The sequence below is a fragment of the Melanostigma gelatinosum genome, assembly GCF_949748355.1.
Source record: "Melanostigma gelatinosum genome assembly, chromosome: 6".
Classification (NCBI taxonomy): Eukaryota; Metazoa; Chordata; class Actinopteri; order Perciformes; family Zoarcidae; genus Melanostigma; species Melanostigma gelatinosum.
In genome coordinates, this window is record NC_136639.1 from 18877928 (window position 1) to 18891015 (window position 13088).

A 13088-nucleotide genomic window follows, 5' to 3' on the forward strand; every position below is an offset into this window, starting at 1 on the left:
GGGAGGCTGTTCCACAGCTTTGCACCCGTGAACTCAAAAGAAGTAGATCCGAAGGTCTTTACATGTGGAATGACGAAGGACAAGGTGCTGGACCTAGTATTGTGGTAGGAAGAATTTAGTTTAAATGAACCTGATAAATATTCAGGGGCCTGGTTATTGACAATATTGAACATATGGTTGAGTTTGAGTTGTTGAACTCTAAGATTCATGGGCAGCATATTGACCTGTCTGAATTGAGTAGGACCTATGTGTGTCCTAGGATGAGCATTAAGGAGGAAACGTATGATTTTGTTCGATGAAAAAAAATGAAATTACACGAAATCTAGCTTTTTCTATTTCGTTTACAAAAAGGATCTTATTACTGGAGAGGATGTTCACAGTAAGTATGTAGTTCCTGCATGGGAGACAAATAATAAAATACAAGGTAGATGCCGGGTAGGTTACAGGAAGTAGGTATGCTCTCCTATATATTCCAATTCCTATATAGTTGGCTGATGGGAACACTGTACACCACTGACTGTTAGTATTTTAATATGTGATTCCTGTTTGCAAACAAGCAACTAAAAATTAACTGTATAACAAATGTTTGTTTTCTCAAACATTTAATAAATAAAAAACACATTAAATCAAATAATTCAATTTTATTATAATATTGGGTACAACAATTGATCATAACATTAAACCCTATCATTTCTTCATAAACTTTTTAACAGTTGTAAACAGCAAATACCTTCAAAATGTGTTTCAAATTGTGTTGCACCAGTTAATTCATCTTCAAGGCCAGCGTGTTGAGAACAGCCCCACAGCTCTGAAACATGGTTTAACTCAATACACCCCCTGACTTGTAGTGGTCTATAATGGCCATTTAACATTTTCTCCTGTAGCATATTATTTATTTCACAGCAGTCTACATAGAGGCACATTGGTATAAACTATTAGCGAATATTAAATAAGCACCGTTGAAGTGTTACACGATAGCCCCAAGTGCTGTGTATCCCGAGTGCTTCAATAGGAATATCCGTCATTATATATTGGAATGTATTTCGAATGGCCTTCATCCTCAAACAGGATACAAGTGCAAATCTTTATCCAAGTCATTAAAAGGACCTCTGTGCACTCTCTCTGTGATAACGAATGCAAAAAGCTTTCCTTCAAGAAGTGTTCCTTCATGTTCAACTGGCTGACAAATCCCAGTTTAATGCGGCTGCAATGTGTGCCCTTGGAATAGGAATCGGTTTGTTTTAAAGCCGACACAAATTAGTGCTGATGATGTTAAAAAAAAAGGTCCAGTACCAGAACAGGCGTTGGTGTTAACACAGCTAACAGTCTGTGTCCTGTGTTCCTGCACGTTGATCAGCGAGCACCAGGACGGACTCGTCTTTGTCGTCCTCTTGTGGTGATGCATTGTGAGATGAGGATGAAGAAACCTGCGAGAGCTCGCCCTGAGCTGCTACCTCCTTCTGCACCAGAGCCAACTGGGCTGTGGCCTCATCCAGCTGTGAATGAACAGCTTCAACCCAATTTTGGAGCTGCACGTTGAGAGCATCCATCCCTTGGTCCAGCTTCTCCTGCCTGCCTTTGAGCTCAACTAACAGATGCTGTGCGTCACCGGCAACCTGCTGCCTCTTTCCTTCAGAGGGAGCACGCTGACGCAGCATGTAGCCGTCAAACTCCGCTGGACTGAGGTTGAGCGCTGGTCCATCCAGCTTTTCAATGAAGGCCACTGCACAAGACTAAAACAGAGGACAAAGGGGGCATGAGTGACCAACTGACCCTGTGGTGTACGCCGGATGAGCAAACTTTGCAATAAACTTACCAAATTTGTGAAATAGTAGCCACTCTCTCCTGCCATCAGACTGTGAGGGAGACCAAAACGAATCACATATTGCATGTTGGAGTGCAGGCGAGGTGGATTTGCCTTCAGCACCACATAAACCAAAGCTGACAGGAAGTCATCGGCATTAGCGGGCTCACTGTTCGAGGTGGAGAGCGCTTCAAAGACGTGCTGACTGCATTTGGACACGCATGCAAGTTTGTCCTGAGGCGCTCGTTTGGCATCCATTTCAATTATAGCTGTACAAAAACAAAAACAAAGGGCGGAGCAAAAGGTTAAAGACCGCAGCGCCTTTTCATGATGCTTACAGCGTGTGGCAAACTCTTAAAGGAACAGTTCAACATTTTGGGAAATATACTTTCGGGCAGTGAGTTAGATGAGAAGATCAATACCACTCTCATGTCTGTCAATAAAATACAAGTCCAAAGGTATGAGCATCACCTCTGAAGCTCACTCACGTTGTATTGTGTTTGTTTAACGAGTAGAAAAACTGTGTGTTTACGGTGAACTATGTGGGCTTATATTTAACGGTGAGCGTAACATTGCTCTTCTAATTAGAGAGCAAATAAAGCATATTTCCCAAAACAATGAATGATTCCTTTCAGCCCTGAAGTTGTGAATCACCCGTGATGGCGGACAGGAAGGGGTCGCCGGTGACTGCAGTCTTTTTATCAGGGAAAGGTACGCTCAGCATCTGCGGAGTGATCCAGTTCAAAGATCTGCAAAGTAAAGACATTGGCGTCAAACGGGGCTTTAAATTCAAGGTTTTGATGAAATACAACCCCCAACTGCACATATTTATTTATGCACATCGATCGATCGAGCTATCGAGCTATCTATCTATCTATATATATATATATATATATATATATATATATATATATACACACACACACACTTGTATTTAAGGATTACCGTATCCTCCTCTGGAGAGCAAGGTCCTTCTGCTCATCGTCACAGCTGTCATGGCAGAAAACCCATTTGTGCAACCGTGTCATTATTAGCTTCTCTACGTGCTCCATTATCCGAGTGACCTGAGCCTCAGGAAAACCTGAAAATCAAATTAAATATATCGTTTTAAAAACAACGGCAATTTAAAAAGTACATCAATTCTTTCAGGATAACCGGCCCCGGAGGTGTTGATCCGTTCTGTACTCACTGCTAAAATATTCAGCAAAAGACTGGAAGAAATCCTGCACAAGATCAGACTGCTTCTGTACCGGCAGATCCTGTCAAGAAGATGATGCGCTTTGATCAAAGAAGTCGATAAGAAGTTATGAGACGTGTGGTGTTAAATATTACAACAGATAAATTACATGGTAAGCCTCCATTGTGTTGAGGAAAGCTGTGCATCGGGACTGCAGGCGCTGGGAGGAAGGGCTCTTCAGTATCTTTAGGAAACCGGTGAAGTCTCCGGGCTCGAGGCTCTGATAAGGTTTCAACACATTCGCATGCCTTTCAGAGGACTCTAAAGGGGACAACAGGTGGATGTTATTCCAGATTAATAAGTAAACATGTTACTCAGAATGGCTCTATTTGTTGAAACACTGCTGGCCAGGTCACTGAATTTGGTAAAATAGTAAATCAATGGGGCACACAGGAGGAGTAGGGTGCATCCGTACTGACCCTGTAGGAATAAAAGCACTACACTACACAGACATGTGCACATGGGAGCCCATCGGCCCACGAGGCCTTGAAAGAAAACACCTGCTGATGAGGTCTGACTTGAACACTTGCATCGAAGTACACAAAGCAAACAGGTCTACCTTGAGGTTTAGGAGGCGATGGGCTGCCCCAGAAGAGCCTCCTCATTGTGTTGATTCGACGACCTTTCTCTGTGCTTTTCTTCTCCTCGAATTTGGAGAAGGTGAGAGGAGTTCCATCACTGCTCGGCCTGCAGAGAACAACAACATTAGGCATTCAGATCGCAACCCAGTTTTAAGCCAAGAGCACTTAAGCAGCCTCAAACTATTAGTGGATAGTTATACTAACAAAGCACAATGTGTAAAATGAGCATGCATAGCATCTATTCAGGTGATCATCAAGGGTGCGACGAGCACGTGATGATATTAAGATGCGACTCCACCTACACACCTTTACCATGGTGTTGATAACATACAGCAGGGTCTAAATGCTCGTGTGAGTGAGCGCGTCTACCTCTCGTCTTGCCTCGAGGCTGCAGCTGGGCGTGCTTTCTCTCTCCAGCACTTGGAGCAGAAGCCCTGCCACACCGGGTTTCCATAATAGCCACAGGCGTTCTTGCAGAGCAGCTCCTGCTGAGACACTCGGATTCCTCGTTGTTTATCTGTCCACATTGTAGAGTTCTGCCGTGTACTATCCTCACCTATTGGACAGAACATAGAACATATTTCAACATACTCTGTAGTTCTAATATAATGCCTTTGAACGTTGTCCTGTGTTTGTGACGGCGGGGAACCTGAACGTCACACGGTTTAGTAACTTGGCACATAACCTCCTGTTCAGGCATGATGCATTCAACTGGGACACACAATACTGTAATAAAATAGATTAAAGCCCATGAGCACTACGGTCCAATGCTTAAAACCTCATGATTTCTGAATGTGTTGCCATGAAGGCGATGAAAATTGTTGTTTTGCTTGAACTGGTTTAATTTGAGATTCTGCTTCAACAAAAACTACAGCAGAAAACAAGAATCAAACACAATGTTGTGTGTATTAATAATTTAACGTGGGTAGATTGCCATGTAAATATACCAACTAGTGTCTTATCTTGTTAACCAGTTTAAGGAATTGTCCTAGAATTTATCACCGTCTTTTCTTTCTCACACTTTGCTTTTACATCTAACAACTCTTTCATCTGCCTTTCGATTAAATCTTATTTTCCACAATATCCAACACTACATCGTGCCACCTGTAGTCTACTCGAGTTAACTTTAGAGCCTTAGATTAAAAGCTCAGCTACAGTAACAGTTCATGAGAGTGAGCTAACGTTGTTAGCTCGTCAGATGACAGTCAGCTGAGGGGATTGTTGGAGATGAGAGCGGCTCGTGCTCGACTTAAAAGATGACAACTATTCAACTATCTCGGGTAGAAGTATAAACTAATTAAACTGCTGGTCACAGTTGTTGAACCTCCTCCTCACCTGTCAGCTGGTGGAATCATGACGTGAGCTGCTTCCTTATCGGCTTCTTTTTTTTTTTTCCTCTTCACGAGCTCTTCATAACATGTAACGTACAGTGAGAACAACAATCCTCCAGATCTCGGTCGATTAACGTTAGTTGTAGTTAGAGAAGAATGAAACAGTAGTTAGCTGGCGAACATTCACGTTGCACTAACTAAACACGGAGACAGAAAACCAGCCGCTTTCAAACCTGTGCAACCGGAAAGTATTGAGGAAACAAACTGTGAAGCTGGAAGTAGTGATCAACACAGTGTCGACCTTTCAAAGTAAAAGTATGGTGGAAATATGTACTTATTACCCGCTTTAACAATCCAGAGTCACACGTCCAACACATAGACGTCTCCCTCGACCATAACATAACAAACCCCGTGATTCAGCCCATTTTGAATTTCGGTGTCTGTGTTGAATACATTTTCTATGTTGAATGTCTCTACCGGAAGTGTTTATTTGCTGTTCACGCTCGTGGAGGTGATGGTCGTCATGAGGGAATTCCTTGCCCTCTAGTGGTCACATTGCGTAACCACATCATAGTCTGTGACGTAGGTTTTACCTTTATATGTTAGAAATTATGTTATACTGTATAACGTTAACATTAAGTATCATGCCTCCGTTTTCTAAAAGTAGTCTGTCATAATGACCCCTGCCCTTCGGTGTAAACATTTAGATTCCAGTGTTTACAGTCAACAATTACACACAAATTATGTAGAACTGAGTACGTTTAGAATTAATTAAACCACCCCAAAATAAAATATAATTGAACAATTAAATTAATATATAAAATAAACAAACTGCAGTGTTCCACTCTGATCAGTTGGTAATCCATCTTGTAAAACTAAATTTAACCGATGCATCATATTTTATGGGATATTTACATGCTTGCATATAAAAATCTCTTTTTGCAACGCAATACTGCAGCCAAATGATTAGTTATATTAGTAATGGTGCTTTTAATTTGAAAGGGCTAATCGGAACATCCGTGCGCTTCACTTGTCATCCACTTTCTCCACAGTAACTAGGCAACGAGACGCTTCGCAGGAGCTAAATTACAGAGATTGTGTTTTTTAATGCAATTGAGCAGTTACGAAAGGATTTTACAACAACTGATATTGTGGTTATGTGTTATCAGTTCATTTAATTGCCATATATATATATATATATATATATATGTATATATAACATATATATATATATATATATATATATATATATATATATATATATATATATATGTTTTGTAGCCGGACGTAACTATTTTGCTAACTTAGCCTAACAAAATGAGTACTCTTTGTATATTCACCCTCTGCACTTGCAGTCAAGAAAGTTAAAAAAAAAATGTTTACCTCAAACAAAACAAATTCCTTTGGATCAAAGGTTAATCTAAGAACTGTCACTCATAACAATACTGAAAATGTGCTCTTTATTCAGTCTCTAGCATGGGTATTTGGGAAGAATCCTGCTCTTCCTGCCCTCAGTCTGCAAGACCACGATCAGCTGGTGGTGCTCTATTCAGGAGCTAATGTTGGGGTCATCTACAATCACACAACAAACTCCCAGCACATACTTCAGGTACAAAAATCAGCAGGTTTCAGGTTGCAGCGTTGATTTTAAAAAGCCTAACGTCTATACTCAATCTTCTCAGGGTCACTGCTGCAACATCTGAAGTATGTGTGTCAGTGAGGACAGACGCTGGATTGCATCAGCAGACACAAGCACCACAGTGATGATATGGGACTCCTACTCTGGGTAGCTCTTCATTCTACATGTAGGCTTTTTCATGTGTATTGACCTTTGCTCTTGATGGTGACAACATAAATTATGCATATTTCAGCATTCCAGTGCATACGTTGTTCGATTGCCACCGAAAGGGAGGTGTCACCGCGATGGCATTTTCAAGAGACACGGAACATCTGGTAACCCTCGGGGCTCAGGAAGTTCAAGTGAGTGTGCCAGCAGTTGTGTTTTAAATCAAGTAAACAGTGTTGGACTCTAGATTATGAAACGCACAATCCAGGGAAAAAAACAGAGACACATTTATGATCTGTGGTTTTGTTAAGTAGCACCTTCTGCTCTTCATTCATGATGAATATAAAATAGAAGGTCAAGAGTTTGACACCACCAAACACTGTGACTTTCTGCCATTTGACCTTCTCTTGATGGCATGGTAGTGTATGTATCCATATATGTAGGGTCATGATTTTATTGTCTTTTTTAGGATTAGCATCAGGGATTAAGTGCAATTTACAAATGAAAAAACGATGTAAGAAATTGTAAATATCTCAAAACGGCGCTCTTTCTAGATATAACCGTACAACATCAAGTTCTTATATGGTTAATATTTAACACTGGATTTGACAAAATGAATCTATTCCCAATTAACCCTTTGACGATCTTTGCACAGCGTGTGTGTATTTGGGATTGGACAAAAGGAACAGATAAGCCTTTGTGGTTAATTGAACTCAGTCCCATCCATGGTTTCCAAGTAAGTAACTTTTGTATTCTTCTAACATTTATTCTTTTTACGTCACCTTACTTTATAGATATGTCAGTCAGCAGATCAAACATTCAAATGTTGAATTGTTTTTCAGGATTACATCATTTTTAATCCAAATGACAGCGCTCAGTTGCTCAGCAATAGTAAAAGCAAGCTGCTGTTTTACAGCAGGGTAAGTCCTGCTGGTCCCTTTTCTCTAAATAGATAAAACAGCTGTTATGTACGTATGTTTATTGCAATAATCATCTGATCTTTTTTAAGGCCAAAGGAAGTCTGCAATACTTTGCCCTGACGATTAAGAAGGTACAAATAATCATCAAAATGTTGTAGAAGATGTCATAGATGTTTCTGTCATTCATGTCAATTCTTTTTCAATATATATTACGATGTTTAAACTGTTCAACGTTGAAGTTCCATGATTCCGCTACCCGTGGATTTGATTCTTCTGTATTTGCTCAGTGTTCTCCAGACGCTTCTCAAACGGGCACCATGGCGGGCGGGTCACTGTCTGTGTTTCACTTGAGAGAGCGTCAGACCCGAACGGCAACTGGGGCCGGCTGCCTCGTGGTGTGGGATGTGACGGAATACTTAGCTGCAAACCCAAAGCCCCCCAAACAGAGACTCCATCTCATTCACCTTCAGAACGATCCGATCACTGCTCTCACCGTCACTGACAGGCAGCGAGAGAGAGAGAGAGACATTCATGTTGTTGTTTTTTAATAAAATGCTCATGTATTTATTGATTTTGATTTCTCCATCTGTTTGACATCACAGCTGTGTTGTGACGGGGGACACTCGAGGCCACATCAAGTTTTATGATGAAGAGCTCTCGCTTCTCTTTCGGTACAGTGAGTTCAACCTGGATGCTATTACTTACGTTTCCTTTTCCAAAGAGTGTGCAGAGGGATACCTGGAGGACTACACTCTGGAGGCAAAACCATTACTCATCAGGTAGAAGAAATACAATCTATTATGTTTCCAGTCTACACTGTTACGTACATTCTAGCCGAGCTGACCTCTCTTTTTCTGCAGGAATTTTGTTGTGTCCACAGCCAGTTCCACAGTGGTACATGTGAATACACAGAAAGGCGTCCCTCAGATCCTGTTACAGAAGGGAAGTGAGCCTATTCTTGCAGTGGCCTGCCACCCCAAACAGCCAGTTGTGGCCATGGGCAATCAAAGGGGTGTTTTAAAAGTGTGGAACTATGACAACAAAGCCGTCCTCTGCAGCAGGGTCTTCGAGACAGAGGAGCAGATTCAGTGTGTCACTTTCGACCCTCAAGGTGAGCCGACATTCTTGCTGACTGTCAACAAACAAATGCTCCCATACAAGCCAGCGTCACCCAGCTGCTGCATGCATTTTCAATGTACAGAGCCACCTTGTTGTCTCTGAACAGGAGTATACCTGGTAGTTGGCTTTGGCAGTGGAGCGGTTCACATACTGAATCCCAGCACTTTACAAAGTGATCCAGAGGAATGTTTTCATTTCACTAAAGACAGCATCCACCACATCACTTTCTCCTCAGACTCAAAGTATCTTGCCACTGCAGTGAGCAAGTCCTTTTTCACTATCCAGTGTAATATGTTTGAACTTTGTGATTGGCAACATTGACTGGAGTTTGTTAAATCGTGTTGACCTTTTTATTTACAGCTGTGATTGTGAAATAGGTTTGGGGCTATGATAATGTCCTGCAAATCTATTCTTCTATTACATTCTCATAACCTCAAGTGAGACATGGTATAGCTTCACTTCCTTGTTCACTCTTAGGATGCCGGAAAAGCGGTGACAGTATGCCGCTTGCAGAGTAATGGAGGCTCTCTGCCTCGTTGGGCATATATGGGCAGACACCGCTCCCACTACAAGCCCATCAAAGACCTTCTTTTCGGGGTTCATCTGGACAGCACGCAACCCAGACTGCTCTCTCTGGGTCTGGACCGCCGACTGGTTAGTCTGCTTTGTCGAAAATTGTAAGACTGTGGACTAGTTTTGTGTTTTGTGATACTAATTGTATTGCCACACATCTCTCTGTGAACAATAGGTGGAGTATGACCTGGAAAACAGTGACTTAAATAAGCTTCTCATCCTAAGCTCGGAGCGCATTGAGCAAAGCGCTGTGCCAATGAGCATGACTTGGTCTCCTCCTCTTACTACAGAGCAATTTCTCCTCGTTGCCTCAGACCAATACAAGATGAAGCTGTTTCACAGCACTACTAAGATGTGCAGGTCTGTGAGCTACTGTAGGAAGATTATTTGTGAAATATATTTCTCCGACTTTCGTCACACAAATACTTGAAAACATTATGACACGTGTTTTACAGAAAGACTCTCCTTGGACAAACGTATGGCTCTCCCATTGAGAAAGCAGTGGTCCTTCCCATGTGTAAAGAACCTGAAACAAACTCATATTACTTGGCATACATCACAGAGGACACGGTCAGTGCTGGAAGTTGTTTCTAGTATTTTATTGAGTAAGAGGCTTTAGGCCGGCAGTAGCTCAGATTGTGGGGACTTTCCTTGGAGCCGGTGAGCAGGTCCCAGCAGAGACCAAGCATGGAATGTGGACTGGCAGATTCTTGAGGGGTGCCAGATCCCCTCCTGGGCACCGTTGACGTGCCCTGATTAATTGATGATCATCCTGCAGTTGCCAACACCTCCAGCCTTGCAGTACAACCTGTGTGCAAAACCTTAGTGGTAGATCTTGAATATATATATATATATATATATATATATATATTCAGCTTCTCCCTGTCAAAGTGTGTCAGCAACTCTTCTTATATATATATATATATAATATAAAACTTTCATTCATTATTATAATAATACATTAATCAATGATGTTGTCACATTTGCAGATGAATTGCTTTGTTCAGTAACAGCTCTATAAACTCTCACAACATATTTAAAGCTTTGCTCTGAGGTTTATTTTGAGTCCGTCTGTGGGTGGGGCTCTGACTCCGACCAATCTCAAGCGCTTTCAGACAGGAACTTCCTGCTTCGGACAGAAAACAGCAGCAGGGCCGAGATCCTTCTTGTGGCACGCGTCAGTCTGTGGCACGCAGCGTCACACAGCGTCCCTCTCTGTCTCTCAGCGTCCCTCTCTGTCACTCAGCGTCCCTCTCTGTCACTCAGCGTCCCTCTCTGTCAGTTCAGCGGAAAGATTCAGCTGTGGCACGCGAGCATAGTTCGGCAATTGTCAAGAAGCTGCGGAGCTGAGGGGGCGGAGCCACATTTCCTGAGACATTTCCTGAGAACACCCGTTGTTGTTACGACAGATCAGCTTCCATAAATCATTTTTATGATTTTAGTTGAGTCACAGGAGCCCCCTGTTCTCTGTATGCATCCTTAGAGTAAGTACGTTGTACTTTTTTGTTTCTCATTCATTTTATTTCAGTATGATTTAGCTGGTTTTGCAACAAAATGGAACATAATACACTTTCTAAATTATTACTTTTATAGTCACTTACAACAATCGGCTACAATAATGAAAATAAATCATCCGTTTTAGAATCATTTAAAAGTATATATTAAAATTAAGACATAAAATGTCCAATCCAAAAATACAGGTTTGAAAATATCTTCACTCTTCCTCTGCTTATATGTATATGTATGTCAGTAGGACATATGTTAACTGTTAACAGTTTACAGCATACTTAAATAAATATAAATAAATACAAAACACACGCACACTTTGTACACACACTGCAGCAATTCTTTTGCAGGAATATGAGCATATTTTCCCCCTCTGGCGAAATACAACACGTCTCATGCCTTATTTTATTTTACCAGTTGGTGGCGGTAATGCGCCAATTCGTTTGCCAACCGCCAGTACACCAAAAGGGAGGAGAAGAAGAAGCAATACGTGTTTTATTGATCCATTTCCTTCGTACAAGTCAGTCAATCAACTTCCTTTCTCCTAAAAGTATGCTGATTACTTCGACCTACTATACGTATCCACAGGTTATCCACGTAGATCGTTCCCTTTAACACGTTTTATAACACGATCCCAAACACGTATTGCTTTTCATCTACGAGCGGCGTGATTCAGTTCCGAGAAAGAAAAGAAAATTACGTTCAATATAGGATCACAAAATATTAAAAACGTGGCAGGAAATTGCTGATATTATGAATGTATAACACGTTAATCTCATCACTGCACTCTATTATTAAACAGCCTCCAGTAGACCTTGCTTCAGTTACCATAGTAACACAATCAGTGATACATTTTCAAAATAGTAAGACTTCTGACAGTCTGCCTCCACCTACAGCTCCAGAGATCAATCTTAGCAGTCACAAGACAGTTAACATGACAGCAACGAAGAAAGGAGAACACATTCATCTTGTTTTTGCTCTTGTCTTGTGAGATTCGGAATTGTTTGAATATTCTAGAGTCAAACTTTCTATATCTCAATGCCAATACAACTGAATAAATTGAATTTGGACCACAGTATTTGACCAACATTATATCTTCTCATCTTGGCCTTTAACTTCTTCTGTTTCACCAGTCAATTCAGGATTTAAGTGTGACAATTAAATCAATGACTCAGGTAAATTAGGCTTAGTGTTTGAAAAGAATGAACCAAACATCTCTCTATATTTTTCAATTGTCATTATTTATTGCTTCATGAAGTACACATGCTCACTTTTCTATTACATACAAATAACAAGTAAATACATGATGTATACAACTTGGTTGCAAATTAACCATCAACATCAAATATCTGTCACCCTGAGTCACGCTCGGTCACCCTGCGTCCCGCTCGGTCACCCTGCGTCCCGCTCGGTCACCCTGCGTCCCGCTCGGTCACCCTGCGTCCCGCTCGGTCACCCTGCGTCCCGCTCGGTCACCCAGCGTCCCGCTCGGTCACCCAGCGTCCCGCTCCGTCACCCTGCGTCCCGCTCGGTCACCCTGCGTCCCGCTCGGTCACCCTGCGTCCCGCTCGGTCACCCTGCGTCCCGCTCGGTCACCCAGCGTCCCGCTCGGTCACCCAGCGTCCCGCTCCGTCACCTTGCTTCAAGCTCCGTCACACTGCTTCACGCTCTGTTACTCTGCGTAACCCTCTGTCTTCCTGTGCAGATTGAAATACTTTTTTTACACTACCCTGATGACTCCGTCCTGGCAGCAGGACTGGGTCCTCCGCTCCTCACTCATAGTATTATTACAACGGGGTACGTAGCGCTGTCGCTCATGAGCACAACAACACAGGCACGGGAAAGCTTCTTCTTCTCCTCCCTTTTGGTGTACTGGCGGTTGGCAAACGAATTGGCGCATTACCGCCACCAACTGGTAAAATAAAATAAGGCATGAGACGTGTTGTATTTCGCCAGAGGGGGAAAATATGCTCATATTCCTGCAAAAGAATTGCTGCAGTGTGTGTACAAAGTGTGCGTGTGTTTTGTATTTATTTATATTTATTTAAGTATGCTGTAAACTGTTAACAGTTAACATATGTCCTACTGACATACATATACATATAAGCAGAGGAAGAGTGAAGATATTTTCAAACCTGTATTTTTGGATTGGACATTTTATGTCTTAATTTTAATATATACTTTTAAATGATTCTAAAACGGATGATTTATTTTCATTATTGTAGCCGATT

General features: G+C 41.7%; 1 protein-coding gene and 1 pseudogene across 2 annotated transcripts; one reads left to right on the forward strand and one right to left on the reverse strand.

Moving 5' to 3' along the window:
• Positions 1-749: 749 nt before the first annotated feature.
• On the reverse strand, positions 750-5176 carry LOC306778641 (rab5 GDP/GTP exchange factor-like). The gene is made up of 9 exons (XM_079270248.1): positions 4958-5176; positions 3992-4178; positions 3601-3728; positions 3151-3302; positions 2994-3063; positions 2750-2885; positions 2459-2553; positions 1817-2073; positions 750-1733 (listed from the first exon to the last, which is right to left on the reverse strand). Exons 2-9 carry the CDS (start codon positions 4147-4149, stop codon positions 1320-1322), a joined length of 1410 nt encoding a protein of 469 aa, XP_079126374.1. The 5' UTR covers positions 4150-4178; positions 4958-5176; the 3' UTR covers positions 750-1319.
• On the forward strand, positions 4879-9945 carry LOC306779054 (cilia- and flagella-associated protein 251-like; annotated as a pseudogene). Its single transcript has 14 exons — positions 4879-4902; positions 6422-6562; positions 6636-6739; positions 6825-6933; positions 7395-7475; positions 7582-7656; positions 7749-7790; positions 7947-8164; positions 8262-8438; positions 8520-8770; positions 8885-9036; positions 9256-9432; positions 9527-9711; positions 9807-9945. The product of its transcript is annotated as a cilia- and flagella-associated protein 251-like (transcript).
• The last annotated feature ends 3143 nt before the right edge of the window (positions 9946-13088 follow it).